At 39.1% G+C, this 21,077-nt stretch overlaps 1 protein-coding gene across 6 annotated transcripts in view; it reads right to left on the bottom strand.

Moving 5' to 3' along the window:
* RALGPS2 (Ral GEF with PH domain and SH3 binding motif 2) overlaps positions 1-21,077 on the bottom strand; it is a 137,006-nt gene that overhangs the window by 80,528 nt on the left and 35,401 nt on the right. For all 6 annotated transcript variants that reach the window (XM_039914331.1, XM_029081146.2, XM_029081147.2 and 3 more), the window contains 4 exons: positions 15,302-15,385; positions 13,373-13,462; positions 9,577-9,669; positions 436-562 (listed from right to left, as the gene is read on the bottom strand). In XM_039914331.1, the coding sequence (XP_039770265.1) occupies positions 436-562; positions 9,577-9,669; positions 13,373-13,462; positions 15,302-15,385 (394 nt within the window). The remainder of the gene's footprint in view (positions 1-435; positions 563-9,576; positions 9,670-13,372; positions 13,463-15,301; positions 15,386-21,077) is intronic.

The following is a 21,077-nucleotide window of genomic DNA, read 5'->3' as shown; positions in this document are numbered from 1 at the left end:
ATTCCTCATTATCAAAAACAGATCGACCATACAGTCAACTCCACCTCTGCAATTAGAATCTAAGACATTATAATTTAAAAATTTAAGCACAGTCACTGACTGCATCTTGAGTGCAACCATGCATAACAATCTTTAAATGCTGTACCATGAATCAATTATTATATCTGCACAACATAAGGTATAACCATCTTCAGGAAAACTGATACTCTATGTATAACTTTAAGACTATTCAAGGGGAAAGAATAATTTCCTATTGAAGTAATTTCTTCCTGTTGCCAGACTATTTTTCTAACTACACACATATTTAATATTTTCCTTACAAGAATTTCAGCTTTAGTACGAATCAGAAATTCGTTTTTCAAGTATTTTTCATATTATTCAAGAAACCATATACAAAACCACAAATGGTATTAGAAACCAAGTAATATAGCTTACCTAAATATGGAATGCAAGGTGTCATCTTCAAGCTGTTGATATAATCCCTAAGTCTTTTGTAATTATCTTCTTTACTCATAACATATTCCAACTTTTCAAAGGTAGTTTTGTCTTTTCGACTCAGTAACTAAAAAAGATAAAATGCATATAGTTAATTTTATGTTGCTAGAAATGCTGCATCTAGGTTCTAGCTACTGTGTACCAAATTTCAATTAGAATCACCTCTAACAACAGTTTTTAACTTGTACTGAGAGAGATGAAATGGATGGTACTGCAAATCAACTCCTCTCCCAGTATTCTGATGATTAGAATTTCACCTAGTGAGACTTTTTAGTTGGGGAATAGAGATGGAAAGAGAGGAGACCAAGTATTGAGCAGCATAAGGATTGTGTGAACTCAAGCAGGTCACTTCTCTGTGCCTCAGTTATGTACCTGTAAAATGGAGGTTAAGACTGTGGCCAACCTGATTATCTTGTATCTACCCCGGTGCTTAGAACTGTGCCTGGCACACAGGTTAGTGCTTAACAAATAATATTTTTTTTTAAGTGGGGGGGCAGGCAGGCACTGTCCCTCCTAGGAGGGATTCCCAGTTCTGTCCCCAACTGCCTTGAGAAATGAAACCAATCTAAACTGCAGCATCTCTTTCCCCACTCCGGACCAGATTTCACAATGGGACAAAGATGCTAGTCTTGGCCAGGTACTTGTCAGAGCCCAGAGCAAATGCAAGCTTATGGCCAAACTTGGGCACCCTGAGATTCAGACAGGAAGGGTGTAAAGAAGAAATTCCTTGGTTCAATTTGGGATTTTACCAATTCTCTTAGAAGTGGAACTGCATAGATGAGAAAGAGAATCTGCACTGTATGGTTATACAATTCAGAAGATGGCCAAATCAGCATATCCTCTGACTTGTACTGGGTCAATATTTTTGTCCTGTGCCAATGGAAGTGGACAGCTAGAATGGAAAGAAACTCAATTAGAGGGCTGCCTGCCTAAGGCAGAGGTGGGGGGGGGGGTAAGGGAAGCAATACTCCAGCATCTCTTGGATTGGTTAGCTGCTTCCTGGCTATGACTTAGGATAGAGACATAAACTCTTCTACACCCTGTGCCAGGCCTCCTGACTTTGATCCTGATTGATTTGGGCTATATCACGGATGCAATCAGCATGTCACACCTCATTCAAGAAGACGTTGGGGCTCTGGAATAATTCCTATGGCTCCCCCAATAGGTCTGAAATTAGTCCCATGACTGAGTGCCAGTATAAATTAAGAATGATCTACAGTTGGTTTTCTATTATTCTCAAGTGGCCTACCTACTTAGTGAATTCCCATGGGAAGATTTTTACACTCTGCCCAGCTGTGAACCTGATTGTGACCTTTTCCCCTGCTGAAGCACCCACAGTTTGCAATTCTATCATTTTCAGGCCCCTCTATTAGGGTAATTTCCCCCAGCTGCCCAAGCAGGTCCTGGGTCTAACTGGACAATCTGGTTGGAGACCAAGTTATCTCCCTTGTTCAGAATTATATGCCGTCTTCATTCCTCCACTGTCACCAACTGTCAGTGAATTTTGTAAGCGATGAAAACTTTTCATAATGGCTTTTTCATGGGGACTCTAGCCATGAACTCAAATCATTATTTGAAATATAATATACATTTTCTTGCAAAAAGAGCAATAGCATAGCATTTTAGGATTAGTTCATTAATGCAATATTCAACCTTTGCCATGTAATTAACTTCAATATTTTATCTTTAACAGGAATGTAACCCCTATATTATAGAAGTATAATTAGTACTTTTCTTAAGACACATTAATTACTAATTCTCTAATTTGAGTAAAAATTACAAACCAATTTATGGGTGACCATCCCTACTTTCAGATTACAATCAGCAAATTCAAAACTATATTGTCCCACACATTTTTTTGATTCCTTAGATGATGCTAATTCAATCGAGGGGGAAAAAAATCAGTGCTATTACCAAATAAAAGTACTCTAAGTGACTGAGCAAGAATCACTATCCATACTGAAACATAATTAGGCCTCTTATAAACCTATGGATAGGTGTGCTACACCTCATCATTAAGCATATGAATTTCACTTAAATAGATGTTTTTAAGCCATTGAGAGTTAATGTAAAGTGCTTCCTGAGAGTCTAAAAAGTTCTAGATGGTCCCATTCTAAGTGCCAGCATTGATTTACTGTGTACTTTTGGGAAAGCCATTTCACTTAATTTTGAAATGAGTTTTCCAGCTCAAAAATGGGGGCTATGGAAAATAACAATGTGAATTTTGGTTCCTGGGTTAGTGATATGACAGTTTTAAAAGCATATGTTTTATGTTTTAGTTATCAAATAGGGTAATCAATCAACATATCAAAGCACCAATGAAATGGCATTATATTTTGACTGCCTGAAGTAACAGGGAAGGAAATCTCCTGGATAAACCTAAATGTTCAGCTTTTTGGGGAAAAAAACCACCCCAAAACCAAAACCAATCTTCTATTAGCTAGAATTTTAACTTTCCACCAAATGTTTTACTTGAATTTTGTGTCCCCCTTTTTCTCCTTCTCACCCTCTCCTACAGCCATCGACCCCTGGGCCACGTCCTCCTGTGGTCCTGGAACGCCCTCCCTCCTTACCTCCGCCAAACTGATTCTCTTCCCCTCTTCAAAACCCTACTTAAAACTCACCTCCTCCAAGAGGCCTTCCCAGACTGAGCTCCTCTTCTCCCTCTACTCCCTCTACCACCACCCCTTCACCTCTCTGCAGCTTAACCCTCTTTTCCCCCATTTCCCTCTGCTCCTCCCCCTCTCCCTTCCCATCCCCTCAGCACTGTACTCGTCTGCTCAACTGTATATATTACCCTATTTATTTTAATGAAATGTACATCGCCTTGATTCTATTTAGTTGCCATTGTTTTTACGAGATGTTCTTCCCCTTGACTCTATTTATTGCCATTGTTCTTGTCTGTCCGTCTCCCCCGATTAGACTGTAAGCCCGTCAAACGGCAGGGACTGTCTCTATCTGTTGCCGACTTGTTCATCCCAAGCGCTTAGTACAGTGCTCTGCACATAGTAAGCACTCAATAAATACTATTGAATGAATGAATAGTAATCAGATATGGCCAAAATGAGAAAGTAAGAATGGGGAGTAGAAAGAAACCCTTGAATATGAAATATACAACTGTATGCAGACTTTGAAATGTTAAGGCATAAGGTTATGAAACATGAAATGAAACATACTCATACACAGCAAATTCTAATGCTGGCAAAATAGCAGGGAATTAAGTACAGCATTTAGAGGAATGTCTCATGCCTCGCTTAAAACCAATGGCTTTTAAAGAAAATACCATTGTGGTTACCCTTGCAGCCATTATCACCACTTTGAGGGTGACTACTTGCTAAAATCTGGCTAATAATGAAAAACTAACAGACATAAAATTAATATTGTTCTTTAAAATGCAAGATACATGTGATCTGCCTTTGAGTAACTCTGAGTCCCTGCTAACTTCTGCCAGCCTGTGATTTCTCATTTACCATAAATGAGAAAAGAAAAGGTTTAAAACAGTCATTTATAGAAGATGGACTGGGGTATCTGAGTTCTAACAATAAAGCACGATCCTAATGCTTCCTATAGGTTTAACTCCAGAACAAGCTGATCTGATTCTGTGCAGCTATAAAAATCATCTGTTTATTCATGCTTTACCAAAGGATCTGCAATTCAATACCAATTAATATACTAGGAAGATGCCTGGATATCAGCAAATTAAAGATTAAACCAATATAAAATAGTGAATAGAAAATAGAAAAAACTGACAGTGAATCGCACCCTGGCAAGGGCTTAGGACTTCTCTGCTGTTATCACCACTAACACAGCTGGATCGAACACTTCTCCAACAGCTTTGAGCTACGTATACTTCCTGACCTTTCTCAACTCACTGGCAAGGCGTGCCCACCCACAAGCCTTTCTTCCCTTTCCAGATTGAGATGCAAGAACACACATGGGGACAGGCCAGAGTAATAGCTGCTGCTACAGGCTCACCACCGTTTTTATTCAGTGCTTGCTATGTGCCACGCTCTATGCTAAGTGCTGAGGCAGATAAAAGCTGAAAAGGTTATACACAGTCCTTAGGGCTCAGTCAATCCCCATTTTACAGATGAGGCAACTGAGGCACAGATAAGTTAAGTGACTTGACTAAGGTCACACAGAGAACTCACTCACCACCATGGTTTCAACTACCACCTCTATTTAGATGATACCCAAGCCTACATCTCTTGCCCTGATCTTTCTCCCTTTCTGCAATTCCACATTTCCTCTTGCCTTCGAGACATCTCGACTTGAATGTCCTCCCATCGCCTCAAATTTTTCATGTTCAAAACAGAGCTTATCTTCCCACCCAAACCCTCTCCTCCCCCGATTTTCCCATCACTGTTGATGGCTCCACCATCCTGTCTCCAAGCCTGTAACCTTGGTGTTATCCTTGACTCCTCTCTCTCATTCAATCCACATAATCCATCCATCACTAAATCCTGCCGGTTCCACTTCACAACATTGCTAAAATCCGCTCTTCCCTCTTCATCCGAACTGCTACCCTGTTGATCTGCTGATACAATCACTCATCCCATCCCGCCTGGATATTACTGTATCAGTCTCCTTGCGACCTTCCAGCCTCCTGTCTCTCCTCACTCCAATCCATATTTCACTCTGCTGACTGGATCATTTTTCTACAAAAAAAATTTAGAACATGTCTCCCCATTCCTCAAAAAACTCCAGTGGCTGCCCATCCACCTCCACATCAAGCAAAAACTCCTCATCATTGGCTTTAAAGCAGTCAAGCACTCGTCCCCTCCTACCTCATCTCGCTACTCTCCAACTACAACCCAGCCCACACACTTCGTTCCTCTAATGCAAACCTCAGTGTGCCTCAATCTCATCTATCTCGCCACCAACTCTTTGCCCACAACCTGCCTCTGGCCTGGAATGCCCTCCCTCCTCAAATCCGACAGACAATTCCTCTCCTTCCCGTCAATGCCTTATTGAAGGCGCATCTCCTTCAAGAAGCCTTCCCTAAGCTCCCCTTTCCTCTTCTCCCACTCCTTTCTGCATCACCCTCACTTGCTCCCTTTCTTCTCCCCCCGCCCCCTAGCCACACGGTACTTATGTACAAATCTGTCATATATTTATATTAATGTCTGTCTCCCCCACCCTAGACTGTAAGCTCGCTGTGGGCAGGGAATATGTCTGCTCATTGCTATATTGTACTCTCCCATGTGTTTTGTCCAGTGCTCTGCACAAAGTACTCAATAAATACAACAATGTATGAAACAAAATGGTGGATCCGGAATTAGAACCCAGGTCCTTCCGACTCCCAGACTCATGCTCTATCCACTAGGCCACAAATCTTTGCTTGGGTGGGATGTTGGGGGAAGGATGAGGTGAAAAAAACAACCACCAAATATCTGGACACTGGGTCAGGAGATGGGGGGCAGGAAAGCTCCTAGGAATAGGGAAGGGGAACAAATGAGGGGGAGTGGCAGGGAGAAATTAAGAAAGTGATTTTTACTTCTCTGTAGGGTATAATCAAAAGGCTAGGGCTGGTTCTGGAAAGGAATCTGCCAAATTGCACGCATATCTGCGGAAAAAAACACTCCACGACTCAGCCATTCACAACACACCCACATTTTGGAAGAGCAAGTCAAGGCGAGGCATGTGGTAGGCCTGTATATTTACTATGTACACACACAGTTCTGTCATAATGCTTATTTACACTATGTGTCTTGGCTACAAAGCTGTTACAGAATTCAGAAATGTTTGCCTGAAAATGCAAACCTGCTTAGATTGCAGTGTTGGAAAAAATATTTGTGCTCATGTGTATGACCGACCAGTGGCATTTGGAAAAAATATTTGTGCTCATGTGTATGACCGACCAGTGGCATTTATCACATACTTTCTATGTGCAGAGCACTTGGACCCAGCAAGTATAGCATTTCCTTGGCTTTTGTGGATTTTTGGATTCACAGTTTTGCCTCTTCAAGGTTGGCCAAACCCACGCTCACGGTTGCAGGCTCCAACTCTATATGTCCAGCTACAGGCTGTCTGCCGTTTCTTTGGTACCCAGCAACTGCGGCCCAGTGGCTTTTGTGGTTGGCTGCCCACTCCCACCACTGAAAGCCGAATGGCAGCGAGTGGTTGGATAAACTTTTTAGTGCTTTAAGTGCAGCTGCCATTGGGTGCAGATGGCATTTGCCGTTTCATTTCATTCACAGGACATTTTCGACCCAAGTCTCCTGCGAATATTGAGGGACTACTGTACTACAAAGTGAGTTTTCCTTAAATGTGGTGTTTTGCAAGAATGCAACACTCACATTACAGGGGAACTGGGTGTATATATAAATCATATTACGCTAACCTACCGACTTTTAGTGTTTTCCTATATAGAGCTGTCAAAAACTATCAGCGAATTTGTCCGGATTTATAGCATGCATTTTTTGAGAACTTTTGAACTAATCTGCAGCACTGAGCCTGAGATTAGAGTTCCTCACGCATCTTGAAAACACTTTCTAGTACTTCAGAAGGGAACATAATAGAAAAGAAGGTGGTTATGAATGTTGTGTAATCATGTTTCTCCTTAGGTTTATAGAAATAATGATAAATTAGAATTCCTTCTAAAATACTAAAGAATTTAATACCTCATTTAAGTGTAGGGTAGATGAGGTAACACTCTGTTAATCAGTGTTATGACCAGGATCAAAATCAAAATCATTATCAGTGGTTCTCAAAAAGGATGCTGGGATGGTTCCAGAAGATGAATTAGCAGATGACTCCGAATAATTAAAATAAATCAGAAGGTTTCAAAGTGTTTATTTAATGTACTTAAACGGGCACTCCTTACATAGAGCCTGCTAGAATTTATGAGATACTGCTTTTTAGCACTTGTCTGTGACTTAATAAATTAGATGTCAATATTTATGTGAATCCCCTTCTACTTCAAGTCAAGGAGCCCTGCAGCAAGAGATTTTGGGAGTTCGCTTTTCATTTATTTTCCTTCTAAACGTCTCGTTAGGTCTATTCACTGACGTTTATTTACCTTCTCTGCCTGATGCTCCACTCTTCCCTGTCCCTACCTTCCTTTTCTCCCTTTCTGTTTTAATAGCCTCTTCCCTTCAGTAATGTAACAACCCCTCTAACCCACTACCCAGTCACCTCTCTCACCCACTGGGTCTGACCCTTTCCAGTCCATCCTATTCCCCTGGAGTTTCCTACCACCATCCTTGTCCTCCCTCTGACCTTCCCAGCACCCCCAAAGCCCTTCTCAAACCTCTCCCACTTACTTTATTCCCTGACCTGCTTTTCACATGGTCCCATTCCCAAGTCTTCCCTCTCTCTGGAGGAAGCCCTGAATCTCTGCAGTCTTGGTTTGTGTGTGCTGAACACATTCATGCAAAGCAGTGGCAATGCCCCAGGATTCCTGATATGCAGAAACTTATATGAATATAATAAGGTGAAATCACCAGGAAAACCCCGAATGAACATGTTTCAACAGGAGAGAAAAAAAACTGGTTTCATAATTTCTTTATGAGCCACATGAATCTCTTCTTGACAAACTCAAGATGGAAAATATCGATGTCTGTGCACAGAAAAGGGATTTTTTTTGAAACCGCATTGCAAACTACAGAATAATTTTTTAATAGACATCTTCCTGTCCCCCTAACCATATCCACTAGTTGTCCACCCGTCCAAAACAAAGCTCAGACACAGTTGTTTCTGTAATCTAAATGAAATATAATACTGGCACCTCTCTAACACTTTCAATATAGGAATTTATTCTGGTTTTCATCAGAAACAGCTGGTTCTCCAGACTTAAAAGAACAGGGTTAGCTTGCAGCCAAAAACTGCAATTTGTTGGTTGTAAGTAAATTTTCTTAGAAACCAACCTTTTTAGAGGGAGTTACTTCTATGTGTTAATTCAACTATAACCTCTTTATTAGATGAAATGGATCCTAGAAGATGTCATTACTTAATGGAATTTCCCATTCACCTAATTAAAGCATAACTTTCTCTAAACAGAACCCAGAATTGTAGGCATGTTTCTGAGTTTGTGTTCATAAAACCTGAAAGGCAAACTTCTGGAATATGTTCGGTATTAAACTTAACGATATGTAATCCTACAGTATTACAAACATATATTTGCAGAGATACAAATCCATATGTAGCATTCCTTTGTTAAAACAGGATGATGGCTATATTTTGTTTCGGCAACATAAAAAGGATGCCACTTTGTAAAATTAGAGAATGAAAATACACTGCAAACTCCTTGTGGGTACTACCAACTCTACTGTATTGTACTTTCCCATGTGTTTCATACAGTGTTCTGTATACAGTAAGCACTCAAACAATATCCAAGAACAGTTGGTCAAGATTAGAGGAGGAAACAGGCAGAAAAAGTAGAAGACATATATACACTTCCCCCACCCATACCAACATAGAGAGGCTCAGTCAGACCATCTTTTTGGACGAACAGGAGATGGACAGAGCAGACACGCCCCTCCTCATCCACCCATCCCCACTCCCAAACCTGCTCGGCCACAAGCAGCCCAGCTTCAGCCCAGGTTGGAGAGGCTGCTGGTGCCAACTGCCAGGGTGAGGAGGACAAGGTGCATTATTGCACGCAGTGGCCCCAAGAACACACAAAACCCCAGAGAACAGGAGGAGCAGCAGCAATTTCAGCAGCCTGGAGCAGAAACCAGGTTCTGGCAGAGCTGGGAGATGGGTGCCTCTGACTCCTCCTTTTTACCTAACACTGATGAGTACCCTAGGACCACACCAAACCTCACAGACCAATGTGGGCAATTACTTTGACATGCCTCCACATTTATTAACACCATAAACTTTATATGACTAATTATTGCTGCTTATTTTTTTTCTAAATTAAATATAAAATACATTGCCAAATGGGAAGAAATCCTAACGAACCAGGAAAAAGCCCTCAAGAGGCAAATATAGGCTGAGAACACTAGAAACATTTTATATGGAATCTTAAGGTATTTTAAAACACTGTAATACCATTCAGTTATGTAGAAAACTACAAAATGATAAAATTAAGAACATTTACTTTACTATGATACAAAATTCTCTAGGATTACTCACCGCCCAAGTTTTGGTGAGTCTGAATATGGGGGCACTTTGTAAACCAGACACGACTGCCATTAGGGCATGTAGATTATTCAGCTCATACAGTTTCTGAAAACAAAAAGTAAAAAGATATATTGAAAAATATACAGGTAATGACAATTATCACTAACAATATTTATTGCATTGTCATTTGAATGAAAAATACTGTATTACATGGTTTTGGTTGAGGAGCATATGTCAGAGATACAAACCCTTGCCCCTACAAGAATTTATAATCTGACATATTAGATACTTGAAATAGTCACCTGAACTCATAAGGCACAATCTACATTACAGTTGCATTTTAGTTTAAACATTTATAGTCTTACCTTTTAATGTTAAAAAAAGACTTCAGGTAAGAGGTAGGAGAGCAGCATTTTCATAAATTACTATTGAAAACGGTATACCGATATTACCCAAATTTCTTTTTGAGAGAAATTTTCTCTTGGTGTTTTTAGGAGCCTTTATTAATCTAGGCGACCAGGTAAAGGTTTACTAAAAAAGAGGGCTTTGGGAGAGGAAATACAGTAAATTCCTTCCAAAGTGTAGTCTCTGGAATGTAAGGAGCTATAGTTGGGATTTCTATATGTCATTTCTGGAAAGTCAGAGCGAAATTTAAAAAAAAAAATGGTTAAAGGACATGCCCTGCCACCTAGTGGCACTAAACCATGGTGTCATCCTGGGACCAGGAATTTCTATTACTTGCTTACTACAGCCAGGCCAGATGTACTATAGCGTACTATAGATGTTGGTATTTGGTATTTGTTAAGCGCTTACTTTGTGCACAGCACTGTTCTAAGCGCTGGGTAGATACAGGGTAATCAGGTTGTCCCACGTGAGGCTCACAGTTAATCCCCATTTTACAGATGAGGTAACTGAGGCACAGAGAAGTTAAGTGACGTCCACAGTCACACAGTTGCCAAGTGGCAGAGCCGGCATTTGAACCCATGACCTCTGACTCCCAAGCCCGGGCTCTTTCCACTGAGCCACACTGCTTCTCTAAATGTACTGTACCATGTGTCATTCCCGCAGAGTAGGGGGATTTTTGAAAATCCCCCAAGAACTCTTTCGCGCTGATGCCATCTTGCTGAGTAATAATGGCAAAATCAGTGGTGGTGCCTCTTTTCCATTTGATCAATCACTGATCTTAATTGACTGCTTACTGTACACAGAACACTGTGCCATATTAAGTCCGTGGTAGAGTAGGCGGTTTAAAGTAAACCAAAAACACCATTATGAAAACTCAGGAAACTACACTGCTTCTTCGAGCGGTTCCTGCTATTCAAAGAGATTGGAGAGTCAGGAAAGAGTGCTGATGGGTGTGCAGGATAGCGGCTAAGATGACTGAAGAAGCGCCCAAAGAAACCACAAGGCACGATATACAACCAAGCCCTGAGAAATTAAAAATAATCTGCACATGAATACACTGAGCCTAAAACCCACTGCAGACATCTCTGAATGTGTCTTAAAATAATCTTCACCTGGAAGCTTGATCGAAAACAGAAATGAAAAAGGTAGACAGCCATCATGTGGATCTCTTATTTACATTTTGACTGAGAGAACTGGTGAAAAACCAAAACATACCCTGACATTCTTTAGCCATTAGTTCATATTAGATAAAAACAAAAAGGGATACTTTTTGCATCCAATTTGTGGAAGTCGGGTTTCTGGAATAATGTCTGAGACTGTACAAAAAACATACGCAAACACATGGCTGTTCACTGTTCCTGGATCCATTCTCAAGAGAATGGTGCAGTGGGGTCCAGAGAAGGTTTTTATTTTTAGGATAGAGAAAACGAAGATGTATTTGAAGGCAGAGGGGAAAGAGCCATCAGACAGTGAGTACCTGAAGATGGGGATTAGGGAGAGAAGAGAGTTCAAGTATTTTTAGAATGTGTGAAGGAACGGAGGTCAGAAATGGTAGGTGATCACGTCAGGAGACCACAAGAAAAGGTGAGAGAGTGGACGAGGGAGTTTTAGGGTAGTCATATCAATGTATCTGGAAGACACGTTCTATCTTTGAAATGACTTTGATTTCTCTCCAAAATGTAGAGCCTTACTTTCCAAGAAGAATTATACAGTTACAATTACTAGGCAATTAAATCGTTGTCTGAAGGATGTAATGAGGGAGTGGGCCTGAAGATGAGGAAACAAGTCCTAACCACTACTGCTTGCATTTGTCAAGGCGACAACATAAAATATGGGTCAGACATCAAAAAATAGCTCAATATAGCTCAATATAAAGGTAAGGATATTATGAGTGGTTTAAACTGTACAATTCTTTTCCACGGAGGCTAGTCCACCTTAATCCAGTGATAACATTACTATGTCAATCTCCTGATCATGTAATTTACAATTGGAAATGAAAAAAATGAACTTTGTAATACTTCACTGAACTCCTTGATAATTGTAATGCACTATGAAAGCTTTACGTTACGATCAGTTTTATGAACAATAACTAATTTGCCTCCATTCTTTGTCATTTCTAGACTGTAAACTCATTGTGCTCTTGCTGATGTTGTTTTTTTAAAATAGTCAGTGTTTGCTATGTGCCAGGCACTGTAGGTAGATACAAGGTAATCAGGTTGGACACAGTCCCTGTCCCACATGAGGCTCACAGTCTTAATCCCCATTTTACAGATGAGGTAGCTGAGGCCCAGAGAGGTAAAGTGACTTGTCGAAGGTCACAGAGCAGACAAGTGGCAGAGCCGGGATTACAATCCATGACCTTCTGACTCCCAGGGCCATACTCTATCCACTACGCATGCTCCTTCTGTTGTGCGCAGGGAACACTTCTACCAACTGCGCTGTAGTATACTCTCCCAAGTGCTTAGTGCAGTGCTCTGGCTATAGTAAATGCTCAATAAATATCAATTGATTCAATACCTTATTAAGCTATGGGCAAAACCAGAAGATTAAAGTTCTAACTTAACCACGTTTGACAATTTATATTCTTATATTCTCAAAAGAGATATTATATCAGTAATCTTTTCAAGGAGGATTATACTCTAGGCTTCAAAGACTAACTTTATGGTTTATATTAATGACTACAGATTTTGAATTTCAGCAATGTACAAAACAGCTTCATCAACTGTGCATCTCCCAGAAATATTAACAATTTATACCCAAAAAATAGTAAAGAATTCTGTTTTCCATGGCTGGTTGGTAGGTTTGGTTCTTTTTGCAAAGCAATGTTTTATTATCTTGGTGTTTTGCATCATCAGACACTCTAAATGCAGAATTCACTACTGATAAGGATAAGGATAGAATAATATTTCTTCTTGGACTGAAGTAATCAATTCACAAAATAATACATTATAACTTTTTAAATGCCTAACTTACTCCCCTAAAACTATACATGTTCCTGGAAGGAGCTAGCAGTGTTACACTTTCTTCCATCAAATAGAATTTAAATGATTAGCTATGATATTGGAGGGTACAATGTACTCTTATTTTTATTTTGATCACTCTCAGAGGATTCAATATTCGTGATTATTAATTGGAAAATTCAAGATTCTAAAATTGGCTCCATTTATTTTAGAAACACAAGGATACATACATCTTAAAAGTTTCTACCTAGATGAATTTACTCTTAGGAAATACAGCTTGAGAATGACATAACACTGGAAATACCAAACACTTCATGTCAGTAAACACTAAATGGAGTGTCAAAGGCAAATATTTACACTTTTAATTGGTTGAACTTAAATATATAAAAAATAGGTCAGTTAAGTTAAGGCCCAAAACATACAAAAAGAAAAGGAAATCTTACCTTGGCGGTTTTAATATAGTGGCTCAAAACTTCAGCTCTTATCTTTAATGTTTGTGCATGAAGAATCTCTCTTACAACCCAAAAGCTTACCTAAAAACAGAAATGTAAGTATAGCTATAAGGAAAGCAGGAAAGTAGAAAGCAGCATGGCCTAGTGAATAAAGCTCAGACCTGGGAGTCGGAGGATCTGGGTTCTAATCCCGCCTCTGCCACTTGTCTACTTTGTGCCCGTAAGTCATTTAGCTCTATATGTTAACAGGTGTGAGGCAAAGACCCTTTTTTTATGGCAGACTATGTAATGTGGTCTCCAAAATGTATGCTACCAACAGGATAGGAAACCCAATATTTCTTCTGCAGCACCAGGGCTTCTCTCCATAGTAATTTTCCCAGAAATATGGAGAACACAAAAATGAAAGGTGAAATGCCCTTCATGATTATATTTAGCAGCACAGGAGTTTGGTCTGTGAGGTGACCTGGTGTTTAACAAAAATCTGCTATACCTCTAGAAGCCAAGGATGAAATTGAGGGTCTCTGCTACTAATAACTTTAGTATCTTTAAAAGTGAACATGGTGAGGAAATCTGCTGTTTCTCATCCTGAAATGGTCTCTATGCTAATATTTATTTTCCATTTATTAAACGTGGCTACATTTTGAGACACAGCAGAAATATATAAAATGTATCAAGTAAAATGTACAAGGAACACTTTAAAGATGCAATAAAATCTCAATTTTCAGGTATAAACAAAATAAATATTGCATAAATACACCTATTTATTGCAGCACCTTAAAGTTTTTTTTGTATGAACCCTTCAATATCTACACTATTTGGAGTACATAGTAAAATATTTGTGGAGAGTAAAACATACTTGGCTGTAAAATCAGACACTGACTTAATGCCTTCAGTACTTCTAATAAAATACTTTATTTATCTTGCCTTCCTGTCTCTATATAATCCCCCTGTTCCTTTTTTGTTTATATAGAGCAGGATCCAAGGGATACAAGTCCCTCAAGTATTTTAACTAAGGTGGTTCTTGATGTGGATAGAAGAAAAGTACCTCTATAAAGTTAAACAGTCCTATGATATTTTGGCAGTAAATAAGATTAGAAATAGTATTTCAATGGTACATTTCCATTTCATTTAAATAATTTTAGATTGCCTTAATGAACTTAATATAGTAATATTTCTCCCATTTTTTCTATTCCATTTGACTATTTGTGCCTTGTAAAATTTAGCCCTTCACAATTGTTTAAAAAGATAAAGGTGAATTGCATTTAGTTTAGTTACTACTTCAAGTATTAGAAAAAATATTAGCTAAACGTTAAACGGCAGCAAAATGTTTGATTAAGTATCATTTAGCCTCATAAGAGTCAAATCAATAGTAAACTTTGCCTATTACATCAGACATGCTAAATCCAGTCACCTAACCAAGGATTATATTGAGCACTTTTCTAGGAACACTTGGTAGTTTCGTGGCTCAGTGGAAAGAGCACGGGCTTTGGAGTCAGGGCTCATGAGTTCGAATCCCAGCTCTGCCACTTGTCGGCTGTGTGACTGTGGGCAAGTCACTTAACTTCTCTGTGCCTCAGTTCCCTCATCTGTAAAATGGGGATTAAGACTGTGAGCCCCACGTGGGACAACCTGATTCCCCTATGTCTACCCCAGCGCTTAGAACAGTGCTCGGCACATAGTAAGCGCTTAACAAATACCAACATTATTATTATTAGTTTTGTAAGTTTCTTCAGAAGAGGTATATTATAAATAATTATAAAACATGAAATGCTAAAAAAAGTACAAAACGCTACAATGGAAGTGGCTACTAATATTAACTTTTTTATTGTAGGTAGAAAACATGGCTGGAATTCTTCCACTGTTAAAACAGTTGCATTGGTTTACCTACTCAGACCTCCATATTTGAAAAAGATGACTTACGTGATTAAATCTCCGTGTGAAGGCAACTGCATTTGGTGCAGAACTATACTTCTCTTTTTTATTCCATCCACAACTTGACAGCTCCTGGAAAAATATCACAGTGAAATTAATACCTACTATGAATCCACATGGCACTAATTCCATTGCTGAAAAATATTGAATACAGAGTTTCACACTATCTAGTGAAATGAGCAATTAGATCCCTTTCTAGATTTGTTGGATCTATAATTAACATGTTTTTATTTCCTGCCCTCATGTGCAGTTAGGTTCACCGAAACAAAAACTAGGAATACTTAATCTTCAAATTTTACTCAATATTCATGCTTTGTTTTTCTTACTAAAATTCAAAACTTGCAGAACTCAAAAGTGAAACGAAACTCCTTGTTTTACAAATTATAGCTTTATTTTCCAAAATTTCAATCAACATCTTATTTTCAATTTTGAAATGTGATTCCATGATCTATTTTAAATTTTTATATTTCCACATAATCGGCAAAGTGTAGCATTGTAATCTTAGATTCAAGAGTCCCTAAAATGAAAAAATTACAAAATTTAACTTATCAGTAGGACGGTGTAAGAAAAGTAGATTAATAGTGGTTACGTCTTCCTGCAGAATATAAAAGCACAATTAAAATGATAAAAAAAAACCCAAAACATTTATTGGGCTATTAAATTGACAGTCAAGTAGTTGCTGCCAGCTATTTTAATAATAATAATAGTGGTATTTGTTAAGCGCTTACTATGTGCAAAACACTGTTCTAAGCGCTGGGGATGATACAAGGTGATCAGGTTGGACACAGTCCATGTCCCTACATGGGGCTCACAGTCTTCATCCCCATTTTACAGAGGAGGTAACAGGCCCAGAGAAGTTAAGTGACTTGCCCAAAGTCACACAGCTGTACATAGTAGTCTCACAAAAACTGATCTCTCTAACCTACCCTCATTTTCTCTTTTCCTCATTTTCTTCCCTTTACTCTCTTTCTCCCTCTCAGCTTCTGCTTAGTTCGGCTCTCTTCCTTCTCATCTTTGTTTCCTCTATTCTCTGACCTTCCAATCTCCCGCTGCTTGATTCTGCTGGCCCCATTATTAAACAGCCACTGATGATAGCAGCGGGATTCTACCCCTACCTACTACTCTTGCCTCAATGTTTGCACTCCCCCTCAAAACCTGACTTGGAGCCTCCACTCATTCCACTGACAGTGTAAATATCCTAACAGGCAGAGCCTAGGATTTGCTAGACTGGAAAATTCTTTAGATGGGATCATATTATCAGGTTAGTTAACTGTGAGAGCTGCCAAAATATTCAAAAATTCATCTGGCCCAGATATTAAAAAAAAAGCCATGGCCCAGAACATAGAATCCTTTGAGACCACTTGGATAATTTTACAGTCATACCCAAAGCATCACTTTTTTGTATCACCATATTATTAATGTCACCTTCCCCAATTTTGTTTGAATTGTATTTGGCCCTTGAATCATACCTTTGTATTATCCTTGGAAAATCATCATGAGATTCCTAGTTCTACAGAAGCATAGGAATTACAGAAAATTGAAAGTCCAAAACACTATAGTAGAAACACTCAACAGAAATATTTAAAAGCAATCTACATTTGTCTGGTGCATATAATACAATTTTTCCTACAGATAAACATTACTTACAAACTTTTCATACTTTTCAGTTCACATTTACTAAGTCAAAGACAGACTTTCCCTAGAGAAGGTTAAAAGATTTACCGGCAGTGATTTTAAAAGGAAGGAAAATTTTGGATAGGCACACCCTGACTTCTCTCTTAGCCGACATCATAAATCTACAGCAAACAGCATTTTGCTTCAGTGAATTCATGCCAAACTGTAAAATACGAAGTGATGAAGCGAAAATAACACTTTTACAGCATTTTTGCTTGCTTTGGTCATTAGAGAGCTTATTCTCTGAACACCTCATTTACTTAAAGATGGTAGTTACCCAAGAATTCTATTCATCCAATCTGCTAATATACTGACTGAATTTTCAGTATACTAAACACAACACACATCTTTTTATAGGTTTTCTTCTGGTATTTCTATCTATATCTTTATTAAGCAACTAGTGCATTTGCATGCTCGTGTTTTTCATCACATTACTGTTGGGTCTACCCTACCCAAACTACAAATAATTTAATTCATGATGTTTCATCACAATTCTTGGGGCAGGGGACTTGCACTGCAACAACCCATTCTCCCAGTGAGTGGGCTGTACTCACTTCCTATTTGCCAAGTTATATGTCAAAAGTTCTGCCTTTTACGCTATCCTTGGTATCAAAGTATCATCGAACTGGCTGGTGAAACACAGCAAGCATAACTACTTCCCGATCCCTATTCACATCTTGCTCCCAGCATGATGGCAAAGGCCAAAAAGACTCACCTGCCTTTCCGGCAGTCTAACCTAACAACAATCGTCAGCTCTCACTCCTTAGGACCAACGAGGAGACAGTTCAAAAAGGAAGGAAGCAATGCTGCAGACTGGCTTCCATGTCTCCATGAGTCCAAACAAGTGGTTGGCCGACAACCGAGCTAAATGGAAATGACTGTCACAGGGGCCGTGGCATCGGACCAAATGCTGAAAACAAGGCCACTGTTAGGCGAACCGTTATGACTGAGACAGAAATACAATCATAAGATTTTCTACTTTTTATATACTTGGAGCATTTGATATTCACCTCAGCCCCACAGCAGTTACGTACATTTCTGTAGTTAATGTATATTCATGCCTTTCTCCCCTTCTAGACTATAAATTCTTTTTGGGCAGGGACCATATCTACCAACTCTGTTGTACTGTACTATACCACACTCTGCACCCAGCAAGTGCTCAACAAATATCATTGATTGATATACTATGCAGTTTGCAGTAAATGCAATGTTGCAGTGGATGATTTATGCTATCCCCACTTTTGGAGAAAGGATATTTTTTAAAGTGAGTTTTAAAATTATCCTTATTGAGGGTGATTCCTAAATTGAACATGAAGAGATGAAAAAAGGTTTATCCATTCCCTTCTTTCAAACTGAAGTAAAGGAAGGCTCTCAAAGGGAGGATAGAACTTTCACTTCTAGAACATGTGATTTGAAGACTGTGATTTTCCCCTGAAGACAGTACAATCTGAGAGAATCCAGTGGGAAAAGCATTCATTACCAGGGCAACCCCTGTCACAAGAAGCTACAACTACGCTACTGATATACCCTGGTAAAATAAAAACAGTGCATTTAATGAAAGAGAGTGAAATAAATGAAGTATGGTTTCCCCTAGGAAATAACGTGAAGTGCATTTATGAGTTACCAAGACCACAAAATTGAAAAAAGTAATATATGGTACATGTATTCCTAAAAAAAGGCAATAAAAACCACATAATAAGTTTAGTGTCATGATCAAATAGGAATTTCAAGGGGGGGGGGTGACCAACTTTTACTTACATGGCATTAAAACACTCTGAGCCCTGGGTGGGACAGGGTGTTCAACCCGATTATCTTTGTATCTACCCCAGCACTTAGTACAGTGCTTGGAACATAATCAGAACTTAATACCACATCTATTATTATCTTAGGCAATCAGGTAAATGCTCCCCCTCCAACGCCCCCAGCCTCGCCTACTCCGCCCAACCCACCCTCCACCTCTTCCCTCTTTAAATGTTTTGCCCCAAAATTACAGCTTTTCAAATTGCTTCCCCGTGGCACCATTGTGGCATAAGGAATTTATTTTTTAGAACCTGTTTCACCTCGGCAGCCACAGCTGGCCCCTTCCCCCATAGCAGCCCCCAGGACCACCACAACCTATTTATGAATAAGTTAAAAAGTTCATTTCTTTGGAATGGTTTATCGAATTTCTGTTAAGCTCATGACTATTAAGTTACAGATTTTAATGAAACAGTTCAATGGGATATAAGTATAATTTCATATGCTTCGTAAAAATGTGCCTATTCTCAAAGGCTATTTAAAATTTTTAAACTGTATTTTAATCACAGACGCTTTTACTCCATATTATTTCTGATCCGAACTTTAAAATTCAATGTGAAGTTAACTATCTCATAAACACAGTCTGCAGAACACTGTATTGGGTACTATGAGAAGAGAAAGACAAAAACAAGGAACAACTCCTAAACTCAAGGAGCTTGAAATCTAATGGGGGAAGATGGAACAAATGCAGACAAAAATTACCCATAAAGCACACATGACAGAAACACAGAGCAAAACATATACACCTAATAAAATTTATTATCACAACAGCCTGGGGAGAGCTGAAGTGCCCGGAGTGACTAGCATTAGAGTTAGAAAGGAAGCAATGTGCCCAAGGAAAAGACCCAAGGGCCAGCCCAGGGCTGGAAGTCAGGACACCTGGGTACTAATCCCAACTCCACCATTTGCCTGTTTATGACTTTATCCAATTCATTTAACCTCCCTGTGGCTCAGTTTCCTCATCTCAATTTAGAGTCAGGATTAAAACCTGTTCACCTTCCCATTGAGACTATGAGCCCCTGGGATGATGTGAAATCTGACTGTAGTATATCTACCAACGTGCCTGGCACATAGTAGACGTTTAGCAAATACCAAAATTCATCATTATGCTAATCTGAAATTATATCATGGAGGAAGTGGATTTAGAGTAACATCACAGCATGGCCTAGTGGCAAGAGCACGGGCTTGGGAGTCAGAGGACATGTGTTCTAATCCCGGCTCTGCCACTTGTCTGCTTTCTTTCCTTAGGCAAAGTCATTTAACTTCTCTGTGCCTTAGTTACCTCACCTGTAAAATGGGAATTAAGACCATTAGCCCATGTGGGACAACCTGATTACCTTTTACCTACCCCAGCACTTAGAAGAGTGTTTGTCACATAGTAAGCGCTTAACAAATACCATCATTATTATAACTATTATTATCAATTGATTTGTTTAAATGAGAAACAAAACAAATGGAAAAGGAATTCTGGAGGAAAAACTTCTTTCAAAATACCAACTTTTAGGAAAGAGGATGATAGTAAAATGTAAGACACACTAAGAAAAAGTACCTGAACAATGTTCCACAAAATCTCGGGGGTGGGAGGGACAGAAAAGGACTTGAATTGTGCAAATATGATGAAGTGTAGCAATTTATCAATGTTCACAATTAGCAGATCTTAGGTTTTTATTATAGTACATACATCCCTCTGCCTACAAGTGAAGGTATTTTGAAGTCTTGGAGAAAGTGCTTAAGGAGTGTGTGTGTATATGGAGTCTATATACACATATATGGTATGAGAAACAGCGTGGGCTTAGCGGAAAGAGCACGGGTTTGGGAGTTACAGGTTGTGGGTTCTAATTCCAACTCCACCATTTGTATGCTCTGTGACTTTGGGCAAGTCATTTAACTTCTCTGTGCCTCAGTTACCTCATCTGTAAAATGGGGATTAAGATTGTGAGTCCCAGGTGGAATAACCTGATCACCTTGTATCTTCCCCAGTGCTTAGAACAGTGCTTGGCACACAGTAAGCTCTTAACAAATACCAGCATTATTATTATTATATATGGAATATGTGCTACCTTGTTGCCAAGAGCTTCTAATTTCTATGTAAGTCAGTTTGATTCCTAAATCATCCAAAATGCATACATGTACAAAGAAAAATGTTCAGTATTTAATTTAGAAATAATGGAATTAAATCAACTTAATTATGGAGACTGAAAAGTGACCTGTAGCTTGGGTGAAAAGCAGGTTAATATGTTTAACAGATGGCTTGCCTGGCGCTTGGTTAAAATGAATCATGAGAAGAACGCAC

This window comes from Ornithorhynchus anatinus, chromosome 16, assembly GCF_004115215.2.
Source record: "Ornithorhynchus anatinus isolate Pmale09 chromosome 16, mOrnAna1.pri.v4, whole genome shotgun sequence".
Lineage (NCBI taxonomy): Eukaryota > Metazoa > Chordata > Mammalia > Monotremata > Ornithorhynchidae > Ornithorhynchus > Ornithorhynchus anatinus.
This window is presented reverse-complemented; position numbering and strand designations above follow the sequence as displayed.